Raw genomic sequence first — 18,381 nt, 5'->3', positions numbered from 1 at the left:
ATTTGTTTCCAGTTAATATTTTTATCTTTCGTGACAAGCTTCAGGTCATTTGGCTTACACAACAAAACCTTGCGAAACCTTAGAAAACCTCGCCGTATGCGCTTTGCTGTCAAAATGCGCACGTTTCATTTGTAGTGGGGAGATTTTTCTGACACTGTTGAACCTTTTGTGTCGAGCAGATCGGGGGAATAGCGTGGTGGCTCATCTGGCCTTTTTGTGACAATTTTTTATTTATTTTCGCGCCTTTTTTGATGCCGTATGGTGCCCTTGTGATACCAAAGCAACACAGCGCGACGTGACAGTTATGATCTAAGCCCGCGGATAATGTGACAAGCTCCTCGCGGCGTCTCCGGGGGAGAGTCAATGAATCTGATTTTTCGTATTTGGAAAGGGTTACGGAGATTGCACAAGAGGTCAGGTGTAAAGATGTAGCGCGTCTGACACTCCATCGCGCGACAACAGACTCAAAAGCCACGCGCAGACGGCAATATCAAAAGATCGATGAATATATATGGAAGAATGAAAGAATATAGAGAAAAAAAGCTTGCAAATGTGTATATGGCGTGTGCGTATCTCGACACATCTATGAATACGAAATCAGGCTGGTCGGGTCCTTGGGGATTCGCTAACAAGAAAAGCAATCAGACAAAAGAAGATCTTGAAGGTGGCATGCAAGCCCTCTTTCTTTAAATTGCAAATGATAGCAGGGACAAGACAATGGTGTTAGTCAAGTGGAGACTCAGGGACGCAGTAATGTTTTGATAGACGCATACGGTATTGACATGCTTTGCGCTATTGTCCTCATGAGATTTTTTATGTTAATTTAAAGGCGTATTGTTGGGTGAAGGGTCCGTCACCTGCTTGTTTCTACGGAGATGTCATCGCTCTGCCTGGGATGTTCCACAGTATGACATTAAACAGATCTACATTATGTTTATTCAATTACAGGTGGTTTTAAAGCTCAAAAATATCTAAAAAACAAGCATTCTGACTGTGAACGGCGTTGCTTTTCCACAGATCTGACCTGTAACTTGGTCTGGTTTGGTCTCCATGAAGACAGAAAGGTTTAATACCACACTGCAGACATGTCAAAGTCAGGCCCAGGGACCAAATTTGACCCGCAATGTAATTATATTTGGCCCGCGAGATATGTAGATTTAGAGACTTATTTATTTATTTATTTATTAGTGTTTATACATTACGAAAACACAGAGGAAACATTACAGACTTAGTCCCATTTTTAATTTTTCAGTGCATTTGAGTTTGACATTAACATTTGACAAAGTATTTGACAGATCCTATCCCAGAAAAGTTAGAAAATGCACCATTAAAGGTAAAAGTAAACTTGCAGAAACTGTATGCTGTACATAATCTTTGATGTACTCCTAAAGTTAGCAGCTAATTTGTAGTCCCCAAACAAAAGTATTGAAATGAAATGAATTGTCTCCTCCAAATTATAAGGCTCTGTCTGTGTTCTGGTCAGTTATTGAGATTTAAAGAGGGGGTATTACACTTCTCTGGGGTATGAATTGCTAACACATGTCATATTTAGTTCATCATGTTACCTTTTACTGGTTTGAAATTGGCTGTATTCACTGAAAACAGCACTAAAATGTTTAATAAGTTTCAGTTTTGTTTTTGACGCTTTGAGTTTTCCTACCTCCCTGTTACTCCCCTTTCAGAGCGTTATTACAGCACAATCAGCGTGCATCCCTCTAATGAAACTACAACGACAACATCGCATCAGGTTTGTGAAGACATAGTGTATTGTTTTGCATCCTGCTTTTATATATTTATGGAAAATTTCAACAAAAGCATGAGATAGAAACTTATAATTCTAAGCCTGGAATAAAAGGCCGATGGGAATACCAGGCACCAGCAGTAACTCAATTATAAACTGTTGTTGTGTCCTTAGGCAAAACATTTACTTAACCACATAAGGGTCTACGCTGGAAAAGGCAATGTCGAGGCAAGTTAAAATGACTTAAATTGGGAACATTTTACTTTTTTGAGTAGATTCAACTTGACAAGTAAAATGATCTACCAATTATATGTGTGTATTTTTCTTAGTTCAAGCAACATTAGGTTTTGTTTCTTATTTATGTGCAAATAGTTGTTTATTTTTCATATTTTAAGTGCAACAAGATGTATTTTCATGTTTTAAAGATGCATTCTGGTGAAGGGCCTGTCAAACGCTTTTCTCCATGGAGATGTTATTGTTTTGTCTGGAATGTTTCACGTTATGGCATTAAACCTTGCTATCTTCATGTAGACCAAACCAGGCCAAGCTACAGGTCAGATCTGTGGAGAGGCGACCCCGCTCACAGTCAGAGCGATAAAACCACCTGTGACTGAATAAATGTAGAGTTGTTTAATGTCATACTGTGGAACATTCCAGGCAAAGCAATGACATCTCCATGGAAACAGGCAGGGGATACAATGCACGTTATAGTACAAAAAGTCGGGATCGTTTAACTAACATAATCCTTCGGTTTGCTGTGTGCCATTTATACGTTCCCCACAATTGCCTGCATATTTTCTAGTAGAGTGGACATGGAACTGACCTTTAACTGAACTCTAAAAACGTCATTAAAAAAAAAAAAACACACAACACACTGATTGAAACCTCTTTCCCAGCATCTCTCTGGCAGAAACTGAAATGAAGGAGCAACAAAAGGACGGTCAAATGTATCCTAATTCCTCGCGGAGACTCTAATCCAGTTCAGAGGCGGTGTGGAAATGGCCTCGCGCTCGCAGGCTTCGGCAAATACATGCAGATGACAGCGATTATCCTGCCGAAGAGCGGAAAGACAAAAACTAATTTAATAATAAGACCCCAAAACTCTCCGAGATAGCAGGGATCTAGAGCGCGATCCGAGACCCATCTGGCCCCCGCGCACAGCCCATTCCGCGGAGCAGGAGTCGATGGTTTGTACAGCAGTGCCGAAAGCCCAGACAGCTCACCCATCAGTCTGCTGTTCGACGCTATTAAGAGGATTCACAACATGTAGATAGATGTCGGGAATTTTTCGAGCGCGCGCCGGACGGTTACCCCGGTGATTTGTAGCTAGCTCCTCACCTCGGCTAGCAGTCTTGCACTTTTCACCTCGGCTAAAGGATGGGGACGGGGAGGTGTTTTGGGAAATGGATAAAGTGAACAGCTGTTAATGGTGGTATGGATTCAGTGATGGACATAGGGGTCAAATGTGCTTGAGTAAAACGTTAGCTGGATTTTTACACTCTTTAAAGCTACAATCTTTTTCTTTTTTTACTAGTAATTGTCTGATGTGAAGCCTGTTCCCCCTTCACCTGGCCTTTGTGAGGTCTCAAATTGGAAGTGTTTCTGTTTGATTTAAGAACTCAGCCTATATATGCAGGGTTTGTCTGTTAAAGGCCCATATTATGCCTTTTTCTGATCTGTTATAAAGCTGTTCTGAACTGTTACACCTGGAGTGTTTTGTTTCATTCACACATATTTAACACACAAATCCTGTATATTTAGGCTGAGTTCTTCTCTTAAATTATTGGCAATCTCTAACGACAAAAGGTAAGGTAAATGGTAAGGGTGTAACGTGCATGTATTTGTGCCGAATCGTTTCAGTGCAGGATGTTTGGTTCAGTACAGGGCTGTGCACGAGAGAATTCGCACAATTTGTGTGTGTTTACATTCTGCCACTACATGTGCAGCTACACAAAGGCGCGGTTCTTTAATAATCACAAGGGAACTCGTCCGTGATTGGGGCGGCACTGTTTCCCGCAGCGCTTTATAGTTAGGGCCGCCTTGACAACAATTGCCCCCCAACTTGACTATGTCCCTCCAAACCACAGGAACTCTTGCAAAACTACGGTCATTACACCCCGGTGCTCACTTTCACCTTTCACCAGCACAGAACCTCTGTGACCTCTGACCCTAGCGAAAGGGTATTTTCAACCACTGGGGACGTTGTAATTACCAGCAGACCTGCACTTACTGCAGGCAATGTGGACAAGTTTGTTTTTCTGGCCAAAAATATGAAGATTGAGTAAAACTTAGTGCTGTACTTTACTTTTGGAAAAGTTTGTTTACTATTTACAAGAAATGTATTTGTTTTAATAATATTTCTTACAATTGTTGCTTATTTGAGAATATTTTATTTAACTTATTAGTGTTACCAAGCAGCACATTGCATTTATTTTATTTTCTCGTTTGTATAGTGTTAAAACAAATTGTGGGTTTAATAAACACACACATAAACAACAAGCAAATGGTTTTGCACTGTACCGAAAATTAACTGAAACATGACCTCAAAACCGAGGTATGTACCCATCTGTGATTTTTGTGTACCGTTACACCCCTAGAAAAAGGTAGCTCTTACCTTGAAAAATACCACTACATGACGTTATAAATTTGAACAGAGCATTTTAAGCTTTGAAGATGTAGACAGACTAAATAAACGGTTACTTAAACATGTGTGAATAAAATAAAACACAACTCCAGGTCTGTTTGTGAGGAGGTAACAACATTATAATAAGGCTTAACACTCACAAGAATTAATTTTGCGTAACGTAGAACCTTTAAATACGCAACTGAATTTGATTATCATATATTGGTCTTGACTCACAAAGGAAGAACGAACATTTGGGTGTTTAAAGCCTGGCTTTTCCATCTCCTGTCAACAAAAGTTTCGTAAAGTAACAGAGTTCAAACTTGCAGAATATAGAGTAAAGTTTGGATGGAAAGCTCTGAGTGTTTGACAGATTTATAATGCACTGGTTTGGTTTGCATTTCATTTTCGACTTGAGTGAGTAATGCTGGCATCTGTACGGAACCATCATTTTTCACCATGTCTGTGCAAATATATGATTTGTAGGCACTGAGATCTGGCAGAATGGAGATTGCACTTAGCACTAAGGAAATACAATGTAGCTCTAGAGTTTCCTCGATACACCTCACAAACAACAAGAGGGGATAGTAAAAAGCTGATAGAGATATAGTGTGGAGCTGATACAAGTTTGGGGAAAAAATATCTTCAGTGCAGAGCTTAATAACTGCATCAAACGTGTAACTATCTACACTAAATTACATACAGGTAACTACTAGGGGTGTTCCAATTTTGATACTTGTACTGGCAAAAGTTCCAGTACCGCACATTTTTCAGGAATCGGTATCGATAAGTACTCAGCCCAAATCATCGATTCATAAACACAGATTATGGAGGTTCTACAGACTCTTAAAACATGCTGATAATGACAGAAAAGACACTTGTGTTACCTCCTTGATACCTTCATTTAGCTTTTACATGGTGCGGACGCTGAACTTAGAAAAACGTGCGCTACAGAGAGTGCAGCAACTTTGTTTACTCTGCATTAGTAGCCACGTGTAAAAGAATGAGCGTCTTTTTACCAGACTCACTGTTGGTTTTATCCAGCACTTCCATTTTAAAAAGAAGTTTAAGCGTCTATCTCTGGGCAGATACGTGAATTATGATACTTAGTACTTTGTTGTACTGTTGCTGATTTGTTTGTTTCCTCTTTCTGTATTTATGAAGATGAACTGGTGTCAAGATGACGCTCTGACAAAGGAATAAAGTGTGGGCATAATAACCTTAAACTTCAGTCTACACCTTTTTGGTCTGTTTATGTTAAATATGACTGTCTGTGAAATAATGTCAGAATATACCTGTGACTGAAATAAATTAATCAATCAATCAATCACTGTGGTAGAAAGTAACGAATTAGAAATGTGTAAGTGCTTAAATCAGCACTAATTGTGGTCAAAATCATTATATGTTTGACTGAAGTGTAGTTCTCAAAATCAGATTTATTCTATAGATTTTCTTTTGACGTAGCCTTTTAGTAGTTTTATTTATTTATTACACCATGTGGTACTGGACTGGTACCGGTATCAGCAAATATACTAAGGCCAAATATTGGTATCAAATCAGATCCCAAAAAAATTGAACAAAAAAAAATGGGAACAACTCTAATAACTATGTATATCTTGTAGTTTGTCAAGATGAAAGAGTCTGTACTAATTTGTTTACAGATATCTTGTAAAAGTAACTCTTGTGGTCAAAATGAGACTGTGTGCTGCCCGCTTTCTCCTCCGCAAACCAGGAAGTGTGCCGTTAGCATGCTAGTTATTGTTAGCACTAGAGCGACTGTAAAACTGTAATTATGATCTCATTGTGGTGAATAATTAGTGAATGTGTTAGGAAAGTGAGGAATAGGTCTGGATTGCTGTTCTGTTTTTTTTTTTTGGCAGTAAAAATAGTGCCTCCACTCAATTTCATTTCTCTCCAGTAACTAGGTCAGGAATCGGAATACACTAGATGGTTTGCAAGAACCCTGGAAGTGCGAGTTCGGGCACCAGGCAATCAGCGAAGAGCCATACATTCTGCGTTGGCAACGATTCCCGAGATCGAGGATTTAAAGCCAGAACAAAGAGAATGTTTGGTGAAGGGGAAAGACGTTGTTGTTTTTTTTTCCAATGGGATTTGGGAAAAGCTTAATATACTAGTTAGCCCCTTTAGCGGCGCATTACATATGTCATGACCAAATAGCAGCAATTGGTTAAATGAAAAACAGTACCCACCTACCGTCGAGGGAACGAATCATAATGCGAAGTGAAACCAGCTGATGAATCAGGCCAGTAAAAATCAGGTACAGTGCCTTTAATGACCACAAGACCTGCTAATGTCTTTGTTACGTTCTCCCACAGTTTGTTACTTAAGGTACATACATTTTACATTTTATTTAATCAAATAGCCCTTTAAATTTGAAAAACAGCAGGTCCAAACATGCAAGATATGAATATGCATGATTTGTATACAACACATTAACTATAATCCTGGGCTAATTAGTAAAGTAACAGTTGTAAATGTTTTTTTTTTTATTTTTTTTATGCATATTGATGTCTAGAATTAGATGTGGATTACCATTAAAGTTATATGTTAAAAAGTGAAAGTGCAAAGTCTAATTATAAGGTGAAAACATTCTAATCCATATTCCACTCCATATTTCTGGCATATTTAGAATTCACTGAAATGCAAACTTTTCTTTTTTCATTTCAGTGTAAACCACAAGTTATTTTCATCTATTGATTATATTCATTTTTAGAACCGAGCCATCTTAACTTTTTTTGCCTAATGACCCACATCGATTCATAACGGGGCCCTTTTTAAATAACAAGATACAAACCTTGGGACGTTGCACATTAATTCAGCATACAACTGTTTTATGCAATCGTATACATTTGCGCACCTTCTACCATGAGTGCAGTGGGTTGTTTCCCCAGGACAAAGCAACCTATATTTCCCTAGATTAAAAATGCAGAATTAGTCACTGTCTGTCACAGTGATTGAACGTTAACTACACCATTTATGTAAGGCTCTAAATGCCATATAGGCGCGTTCATATTTATTTACCTGCCAAGACATACATTACACTGATTTATGGACATCCACACCTACAACAAAGACCCAGCTGATTTTCTAACCGTAGATTACAATGCAAATTACCTTGTCATGTTGCGCAGTGGTTTCCAGACGCATTTATGTAAGGATCTACCTCAGCCGGCTACAAGAGGAATTCTCTATATTCTCTATATTGCTTCCAAGTATGCATTTTGCTGTTTCGTTTGCAATATTGGAACATAACAAAGTACAAGTAGTTAACTTTTCTGGTATGGGGTCCGTCATCTGCTTGTCTCCACGGAGATGTTGTTGCTTTGTCTTGAATTTCCCAGTAGAGCCCGCGGGATCCGACGCAAAAAACAGTGCAGCGCGGGACACATTTTGAAATCTTAATGCGAGCGCGGGTGGGAGAGGGACTGCACAATGCGGGAGAGGGCAGATGGGATGATAAACTGCAGTCCCGCAAACTAAATATGAGTGTAAAGTAAAATGAATAAATGTTGAATGTATGCCTAAATTTGCAGACATGGTCAAATCTCGTGCACATTTTAGACAATTTCCACTTCTCCATGTTGAATAGAGTTTAAGAAAGCGAAACTATCTTGCAGGATTTGCGAGTGGGAGCGGGACAAAGTATTGCAGATGGGGGCGACAGTGACACTGAAAATTACAATTCTTTTTGGGAAAATTCAGTCCTGCACAGACCTCTATACGTTTAATAGTATGGCATTAAACGTATCCATCTTGCACTCACATAACACGGGTTTTTATTGACTAAAACTTGCACTCTTAATATGAATGGGCTCACCACTGCACAGATCTGACATGTAACTCCGTAGAGATAAATAAGTGTAATGCCATACCAGGTAACATCTCCATGGACAGAAGCTGCTGTCGGACCCACCACTAAAACTGCACCTTTGAGAACAAATTTTAGTTATCTGTTCTTTACTTGAGTACATTTTTAAGTAGATACTTTTACTTTACGACATTTGAGAGAAGGACTCTAAATAAAAATATATATTATTTCATTATTTATTATTGTGTGAGACCTGATGAAAATGCTGAGGGGTTTATTTTTTAGCATATTCATGTGTTTGAGGGAACACAAATATACAAAAAAAAAAAAAAAAAAAAAACACAAGGAGAAAAGCTTTATCAGATCTCAAACACTGCACTGAATAATTGTACTTTTTACTGTTTCAGTATATTTTTAAATGGAAACTTTAATACTTTTACTTAAGGTTGTTTTTTTGTTTGTTTATTCATTTATTTTTCATGTGGTATGTTTACTTTTACTTGAATTTTTAATTTATTTTTTTTGCTCCGGTATCTATACTTTTCTTAAGTGACAAAATAAAGTACTTCTTCCACCCTGTTTTATTTCTATATAGGGCAATGCAAAAATGTACAAAAGTGTTATATTCCACTGTGTCCCAGTTTCAGCGGACATTATACTATACTTTTATTGATATGTGTAAAGAAGTACAGGTGCAAGGAGCCCTGTTCTACAGAGTTGGAAATAGGTCTAAGAAAGATATGAGAATTGGTTTTCTAACACTATATATCCCCTATGCTTTGGATGACTAATGGCGAGACTCCAGCCACCGTTAGGTCACCCATATAAGAAGCGTTTGTCCCAGTAATGTTAGCAGTTTTAACTTATTGGGGGACTTGGCTTAAGTTTTCTAAGATGCAGTTCAGTGGAAGGCTATTAATACTGTTCCGGAATGCAAGTACGCTTTAGTTGAATAAACAATAATTAAGGCTACAAGTGAATTTAAGGATTTGGGGCAGATAGACATTGGCTTAGTGTTGTGCAAGACCAGATTCACTTTTAATCCAGAAGCAGTTGTTTTGTCTTCTTTTACACATTAACTTCTTACAGGTTCTTTATAAAAACAAGACTGTAGAAGATGTATTTACCTTGTTGACAGGTTTCCGCTGCTGGCTGCAGGCCAACCTCAGAACCTGTCTGACAGAGTTCCCCTTTTCACCTCCAAAGACCACCGGGCAACAGGAGGCGTGGTCAATCTGAGCGACCTGCCAGGTCCATCAGACTGACCACACCCACAGGAAGTAACAACAGCTGATAAACGACATGTCACCACCAACACCAGTGACAGTTCTGAAGATGGCTCTCAGCTCGGAGCCGAATCACGTCAACAAGGTAAAAACATCTCCTCCTGTACTGTCTTTAAAAAGAACCAAAGAACCCAAGATTCACTTTTAATTTTGTACCAACTGACACCAATGGACTAATTCGGTTACCATGCATTTGAATGATTCTGTAGCCTAGACCTAGTCAAGCTGGCACCACCTAGTGCCTCCGCTCAATTTAATTTCTCTCCAGTGACTAGGTCAGGAATCGGAATACACTAGACAGTTCGCAAAAACCCTCGAAGAGCGAGTTCGGGCACCAGCCAATCAGCAAAGAGCCATACATTCTGTGTTGGCAACAAGATCGAAGATTTAAAACCAGAATAAAGAGAATGTTCAGTGAATTTTATCAAGAGGAAAGATGTTATTGTCCTTCTTCCTATGGGATTTGGGAAAAGCTTAATATACCAGTTAGCCCCGTTAGTGGCGCATTACATACATCATGACAAAATAGCAGTGGTTAAATTTAAAAAAGTACTCGCCTACCATCAAGCGAACGAATTCCAACGCTGCGAGGTCAGACGGTTTCCACAAAGTGAAACCAGCTGATGAATCACGTTAGCCTAGACCTGTCAATCTCAAACTTTCTCACTAATATCTGTTTAAGAAAATATTTATACTTCCCAGTACCAGATCGTGTTACGGGTGCAGATCAGTGGAGACGAGGCCACTTAAAAAAAGGATGCATGTTTTTCATTGACTATGCAAGATAGAACACTCCATGCAATGCAATAACATCTCCACCAGAAATGTTACATAGTGTACCTTTCAATAAAGTGAAGGGTCAGATTACCAGTATTTATTTATTTATTTTCATGTAGCCTACATGCAATAACCTACTTTCATTGCTACTATAAAAATAAAGCTTATGGTTAGTTTGAAATGAGTGAGTGAACGATTTTCCACCATCTGTCCAGGTTACAGTGTCCCATGGAAAACGCCATATGAATACACAGCCTAGTACGACAAGTGACCGTCAATAATACACACTATTCCCCAAAGACACATCTAATGCATGCACAAGCTAATGTTCTCTTGGAGCTAATGTAGTCATTCAGTACTGCTCTCAATAGTCTATGTGAACTCTGTATCTACACACTACAAGCTATTATTTGTTTATTTTGTGTTCAAGGTTACAGTCCTATGCAAAATGTCCCATCTATTCCCTCAATCAATAATAATAACGAGGCTAACGCTAAAGGGCCCGTATTACACGATTCTCTGATCAATGTTATAATGTTGTTTCCTCATCACAAACACACCTGGAGTCGTGTTTTGTTTCTTTCACATGTTTAAAGCAGGCCTTCTCTCAAATTGAAAACACTCTGTTCCACCTTCTGATGTCAAGTGGGAATACAGGATGTGCTCCACTGTGTTTTTAAACTCCATGCACCTTCACTGGAACCGGTTGGATAATTTCTCTATTGAAATTGAATCTCTATTGAATCCTCTATTGAACTAAAGGTAAAAGGTAGCTGTCAACTTGAAAACTGCTGCTTCATAACATCACAAATTGGAGCATTTTAAGCTTTGGTGATGTAGCCAGACTAATAATTAGGGATGGGCATGATTAGTCAACTAATCAATAAGTAATCATTAAGAATTTTGTTGATTTGTCGAACACTGGAGTTGCAGCCTCACAGTCCCACGTTTGGGCTCTGGCTCCTTGGAGATCACTGTAACACTCAGTGAGTGTGTTTACATTCACATCAGTGTCCCGGGTATGATCGGGTTTTTTGAGTGTCCTGGTTTCGTCATGGTGCATGTAAACGCAGTATGCCAATTACAGCAACATAATGTTGAGTGCGCATGTGTCCAAAAGACAAACACTTTTCAGTCTTTTCATAACAACAGTAGGTAAAATAAATAAAGTGAGTGAAATTATGTTAAATAAAGAACTGTGCTAAACCTGCACACGTCTGATCTCTGAAAACATATTCATCATATTCCACAGTCATGTCCTTTAGACCAACACAAGCTGAACCACATCAGGGCACAAGTAGCGAGCAGTTTTTCTTCAGTGCTTATAGTTTATGCAAATGAGCCATGTGGTTTTAAGTTTTATTTCTGTAAAACGTAAACAAATGTGTCAAAGCTGCATTAAACAGATTATCATGTCAAATGGGCTGATGTGGCTCTATAGTGGTTATGGTTTATATGTTGTAAAGTTGATTTTATTTATACAGATTAGTAATAGAAATAATAATGATGGTAATTTTAATATGAAAACATTAATGATTAATCCTTAATTCTCCCGTTTTTTTCTCCCGAGAAAATTTTATCGAATACCTGTACCTACTAATAATAAAGAGTTACTCAAACATGTGTGAATGAAACAAAACACAACTTCAGCTATGTTTCTGATGAGGAAACAGCATTATAACATGGCTAAAAGATCATTTTTTTTGCAATATTGGACCTTTATATTGTAGTACTTTCTTTTATATTACTATATTTTTAAACTGTTATAACACTGTCCAGGTAGGTTCCATCGTGGTCCATGGATGATTAGTCTATTTGGTCTTATACTTGTTCTCATACAGCTGTGAATGTGCCTTTTTTAGTATCAATATCTGCACAATTGAGTATCCAGTTTGGATATTAGTTTTAGTTTCAATTAGTGTCTGATTTTCGATACTTTAGGCAGCCCTAATGTTAACCAGCGCCGTTTCAGCCGACTTCACTTAATATTTTCAATCTGTAAATATGTATTTTTTCCACGTCATGTCAAGGTTATAGGGTAGCATGTTAAATGTCAAATTAATACAGGCTCATGACAAGTGATGACAGTCAATCACACCTGGGTACATGTTATAACTGTAATTTATCGTGCTTTCGGAGCGGACCCCATTTCCACACGTTCTGAGCACATACTAAAATCAATGGGAATGAAGCAAGAAAATGTAATTATCAACATCAAATATCAGGGGAGAAAATGACATTGAAGTGACATAGAGCGAAGGCGTTATGAATCTTCTATCTTACGCCGTGAGCAGAATGGTAATGTCCTCCGCTAATATTGGGACCCCCAGGAAAGATTTGCCATTCAGTAGGTAAGATCGTTTTGTTCTATAGTTTTGGAGACTAGCTGCCTGGACTATACCAGTGGTTAAAAGGCCCAAGGCTTGTTTAGATTTGGGTATACACTAGCCTCGAACAAACTACGAACACAGTTTGTTTGGGCTTTGGTTAATCAGATCGAACTTAAAAACATCATTCATTGTGTAATTGGACCTCCTGGAATTTCTCTACAATATGCTGTTTTCAAAATAACAGATTAAATACAGTGCCATGATTTAAAAATTATACAGCAACCCCCAATGGTTTTAGGCTACTATCATTAGAAATCAGCAAAAAATAGTTTTAAATATTTTGCTTAGGGATGCACCAAGCTTTATCTGCCGATACCAGTGCAAAGACTAAAAACAGCATTTATTTCGTGAAAAAAAATTAAAATAAAATAAAAATGGATCTAAATGAGTTATGGAGCTGTTATTTATCTGTCAAGGAACTACAGAATAGAGCCCCGCCCTCCCGACGCAAAACAGTGCGGCGTGGGACACATTTTGAAAGCTCATTGCGGGAGCGGGTGGGAACGGGACTCCACAATGCGGGAGCGGGCGGGTGGGATGATAAACTGCAGTCCTGCAAACTAAATATGAGTGTAAATTAAAATACAAAAATGATTAGTGTGCTCGATATTTTAATTGGCATTAATAAAAAAATTTAAGCAGCCTAAACTTGCGTACATGGTCTAATCTCACGCACAATTTCTTTGGGCTTCTCTGTGTTTGGTAGAGCTTAACAAACCAAACGTCCCCAATTTGCGGGATTTGCGGCCGGTAACCGGACAAAATACTGCAGATGTGGGCGGGAGCAGGAATGAAAATTACAATTCTTTGCGGGCACACAATGCATAATGCGGGTGCGGGTGAGACCTCTACTATAGAACAACTTCAAATAAATAAAAGTTCAAATATTTGACTTTCTGGACGACTACAATCAATAAATTGTCTTATTACATTCCGATACATCCAATCAAAATATCGGCTGAAATAATATTTGGAAGCCGAAATCCGATCCTGCAAATTTTTCAGTGTCGGCGCTGGTATCCAGTATCGGATCAGTGCATCTCTAATTTTGTTCATGACTATGACATGTAGCCTACTGACAGAAGAAACCTGTGAAGATCAGTGGACATCATTGTAACTGATCCATGGTCCATGAAGTACCCAGTTGGAGGATTAGCCTCTTGTGAATGTGCAGATATTTTAACAGTATGCATTTGTATATCTGTTAAAACTGTGCATCTCTCAACAAGTAGGTAAGAGATTCATATTTGAAAACGTGTTACTTTTACTCTCAGTATTATCAGAGATCCATCTTTCGCTCATTCCAATACCTCATTCCAAAAAACCCTAAAGACCACAGATAAAGATCATATGACCCACAAAACAAAACATAGCATGACAGCACAGAACCATCAACACATGCACACATCGCTTACCTTTCCGACGTAGAGAGGCTCATTCCCGGTGTACTCCTCCAGCACGAAGAACTGGTTCCATACCCAGCTGCGCCTGTTTCTGTGCAGGACGTCCCACGGGTCGCCCCCTGCCTGTGGGGGCCTGTCCGATTCCCCCGAGCTCGCGTCCAACGCTTCGCACGCCATCTCTCTCCAGGCAAACAGCATCGCCAAGAGAGCCAGGGCCCTACCGACTCCCCCGCTACACCACCCCGACATCTGGGCCGAGCTCCAAAAGCGTCCGGGGCAGAGGCAAAACAAAAAAATCTGAGCAAAAAAATGGAAATGTCAAAACCTTAAGGGCTTATCCGCACCGTCCGAGCAAAGCCAGCGTTGGACGGGTTTCGTCAGTTGAAAAGGTTGCAAAAGAGTCCAGATTCGGTCATCTTTTTTTGTCTTTTCCTGACGGACGATTAAGCGCGAGGTAATTCCGTCTTTCTCTCTCCAGCTTCGGCCCGGGGAGTTGACATTATAGTCGGCTAACAGGGTCACACGTGGCTAGGGGACGCTCGGGTGCGCTCGCTGTATAATTGGCACCTATCAGGAAAGGGACAGAACACAAAGAGGAGAGAGGAGGCAAAGTCAGAAGTGCTGTCAGCAGAATTACAGCTTGGAGGCCGCAATAAGCTGAGATGCGGCGGTAATGACATTTTTCAATACAGAGAAATTGGGTGAAGTGATGAGGCGTCAATACAAAACAGTAGGCATGGCTGCTTTTAAGGTATGCAGTTTCAAATTGGTGATGATTAAAGGTAACTAAAAAGCACTTGCATATTACTATCCCCTTTAGCAATGACATCCCGGATAAAATCTATAGCGATAAAGGAGAAATTACGACGCTAAAATGCAACTCTCTTGTAATTCTTACAGTCTGAGTCATGGAGAGATTTGGGCCATTGGAGTAAATTTCCTGACAATGCACCAAGACTGGATTATATGGAGTAAGAAAGCTGTCAAAAATATTCGTGCGAGAAATCCGTGCGTATTTGGCTGTAGTTGCGCATAAAATAAATATTTGTAAACTCTCAAATGAGTCCAGTCGTACATAAAATATATTGTGTGTATTTTATCCATCAGAATACGAATTGAAAAATTACGACGTCATGAATTACAATCACGAAATGAAAATTTACGATTACGCTTTCATCAGTACTAATACGAATTCACAGACGGAACTTTATTGTCAAAAATACGTCATCACTTCACAGACATTATCCATCGAGCAGAAGAAAACATCGATCAAGATCAAGACTGCGCATGCTCAAGTTCGTAGCAGAGGGTAAAAACAGAGTAATAGCACAAGAAGCTACAACAGCGACCAACAAGTGGGTTCATTAAAATCTATTGTAAAAATGTCTTGAATTCGGGAACCGAACGCTGCTGTATAATATTGTGTAGAAACACCTCCTTTGAACGGGAAATTGCACCTATATGTTAGATAACATAGTGGAGCCAGTTGGCTAACATCCGACGTAATGTTATCCCAGGGCTAATTAGCAAATATCAGGTTCTCTGTATTGTTTAGATTAAAACATGTTCTTTCATTCAGCCATTCAGCTGAGCATCATGAGTTTCATATCATACGCACGGATTTCATTTTATGCGCACGAATATTTTTGACAGCTTTCTTACTCCATAGGATTAGACTTAAAATTCTTTGTTATTTCTATCATTGCCAATGAAAAACACTAAAAATACATCAAGAATTTTTGTATTACATAAGCCAATCAGCAAAATGCAGAGAGAATAATATTTAGGTTTGTAGAATGCAGTATTTTGTGTATTATGCCTTAAGTACTTCACTATAAGGCTGAGCAATGATGATCTGATCCTTTGACGTTCTGCTATTTTCAGGGTTCCCACAGTCATGGAAATCCTGGAAAAGTCATGGAAATTGAAAATGTCATTTTCCAGGCCTGGAAAAATCATGGGATTTTGTAAATTCAATGAAAGTTTTGGAAATGTCATGTAATTTAATTTATAGGGATGTAACACTAACCGAAATATCGTGATACTGTGTCTTTAAATTTCTCACAGTAATATCGTGGACCAACACAATACATGAAATTACAAGTCTCTTTGCTTAAATTAAGAGTTATGGTACAGCAACGGCTAAAAAAAAACAAAAACAAAAAAAAACAGAGGGAACTATATAGACCATGATCGTAGATTACATGAAGAAATAACAGTTCTAAGCACTTTTATGTCTTAGTTCTCTGGATTATGTCTTGTCAGTTTTGTAAGCCTCCACAAAATATAGCAATAAATATTGTACCATAAGATGTATATCATGAAAATATTGTATCATGACACTTGGATATCATTACACTCTTACAATTTTAGTATCTCTTTCACGCAACTACAGCGTTCTGTTAATTTATAATTAGGCTATTATGATTATTTCCAAACGTATGCGCTTTTTGTTAAAAAGAGACGACAATAAATGCATTTACAATATTTTAAATGTTTAAAAAAATATCATACCATAAGGTGAGTGGAAAAGATTAACATTTCATATTTAGCCCTAAAAGTTTGCTCAATTCTACACATGTAGAGTGCCATAAAATCAAATTCACTTTAGGTCATGAAAAAGTCATGTGAAAAAGAGTAGGAACCCTGTATTTTAGTTGCCTGAGCAGCCACTCCCTTCTACATTCTGTCTGAATCCAGCGTGAAAAACCTCTGTCCAAACCTGGGACAGTCCAAGCACAGCCGCTCATTTGTATCACGTGTCTCTCAAATGGAGAAGACAACTCTAAAATTCTCATAACGTTCTCATAAGTAACACTTCAGTGCTTTTATTGGTGATTCTGTTTTTGTTTTATGTTTATTTTTTTTACCCCTAAGCCGCCATGTTTGTTTTTACCTGAACTGAGCACCTGAGTCTCTGAGGATTCGGTTCCAATCCCACTCATCTTTTGTCAAAGCATGTGGTTCTGCCTGGCCCGGGAACTATTTTGGTAACATTGTCTTATTGTGATTTGGTGCTTTTCTGTTAAACTCAGCTCTATGCTCAAACACAGACACTTTTCCACACGCACTCCTCCTATTGGTCAGTCTCTGTCAGTTATCCCTTAAACGTGAACTATGTAACTGTTTGGTTGAGGGTCCTTCACCTGGTTGTTTCTATGGAGACATCATTACATAACAGATGGGTTTATAGCTCAAAACTACTTAGAAAAACAGACATTCTGACTGCGAGCAGGGATGCCTCTCCACAGATCTGACCTGTAACTTGGTCTGATTTGGTCTCCATGAAGATCCATACTGTGAAACATTCCAGACAAAGCAATAACATCTCCACTGACGGACCCTCCACCGGAAAAGTTACACAATGCAACTTTAAGCTTTAATGTCTGATATTAAATACAAAAACTGTGGTCAAATCAAAAACGTGAAGTCTGTATTTGGGGTTATTGCTCACCACTAGACTACTTCATTATCATGGGGAAAAGATGAACTGAAAGAGCAAAATAAACACAGTAATATATATCAAGGTGAGTACTTGCAACACATTCGAAAAGATTACACAAAATCCTGGCATTGGAAAACTGTTGATTACAAGCCTAACATTGGAAAAGGACCAAGACCAGTGTCCAAAAAAGTTTAAAAAAATTGCAGTTTCTAGCTTCGCGATAACGATACGTCCTCTTCGTCGCCCTGTATGATCTGGCCGACCTGTACCACTGCCGTACAATAAATATGATAAACACGATCAATGTCCCGCCCTTGAAGACACATGGAGCCAGCGGGCAGGGTCAAAATGTTAATCAGGCAAAAAGTGGGGGAGATTTGACACGGAATGAAACAACAACAACCACCGCACGGAATAATAATGGAACAACGTTGTGCCCTACCTGCGATTACCAAGGCTTTACCGCGCCAAGGTCATTATATTGTGTTCTTTCTCTTATAGGAACTGGAAGCGGCTGCGGACACGGGGCTAGCCACTCTACTCTAACAAGCCACATGATCTGTAGTGTGTGGCAGCCTCTCATCGCCCAGATTAAAAATAAATGTGATCTGTCAGCAGCACAGCGGGCAGGGGGATACGACCTCCAGATGCCCAGCAGAGGGGTTTAGATGGACCCCTGTGAGGAAAAATTGTTGGAGATTTGTATAAAAATCAGTCAGAAATATCAACAGTGAGAAGAGGTATGCGTTATTTGCTTTTGGGGATTTGCTGGTGTACTGGTGTTGACATTATACAAACATTTCAAACTCAATTTCGATACTAAGGAATAGATTCGATAGTCAGTACTGATTTTGATTAAGAATGATAATAAAAACACTCTTTCTTTA

At 38.9% G+C, this 18,381-nt stretch overlaps 1 protein-coding gene across 2 annotated transcripts in view; it reads right to left on the bottom strand.

Moving 5' to 3' along the window:
* Positions 1-14,298, bottom strand: part of cdh7a (cadherin 7a) — a 406,174-nt gene extending 391,876 nt beyond the window's left edge. The window contains exon 1 of one of the 2 annotated variants that reach the window (XM_020930759.2): positions 14,062-14,298. In XM_020930759.2, coding sequence (XP_020786418.2) covers positions 14,062-14,298 — 237 coding nt within the window. The remainder of the gene's footprint in view (positions 1-14,061) is intronic. The other variant, XM_055150893.1, reaches the window with a different exon arrangement.
* Positions 14,299-18,381: the final 4,083 nt, after the last annotated feature.

Source organism: Boleophthalmus pectinirostris, unplaced genomic scaffold, assembly GCF_026225935.1.
Source record: "Boleophthalmus pectinirostris isolate CB_2022bp ecotype Guang Dong unplaced genomic scaffold, ASM2622593v1 HiC_scaffold_15, whole genome shotgun sequence".
Taxonomy (NCBI): domain Eukaryota; kingdom Metazoa; phylum Chordata; class Actinopteri; order Gobiiformes; family Gobiidae; genus Boleophthalmus; species Boleophthalmus pectinirostris.
The sequence above is the reverse complement of the archived record's forward strand: the minus strand, read 5'-3'. Positions and strand labels throughout refer to the sequence as shown.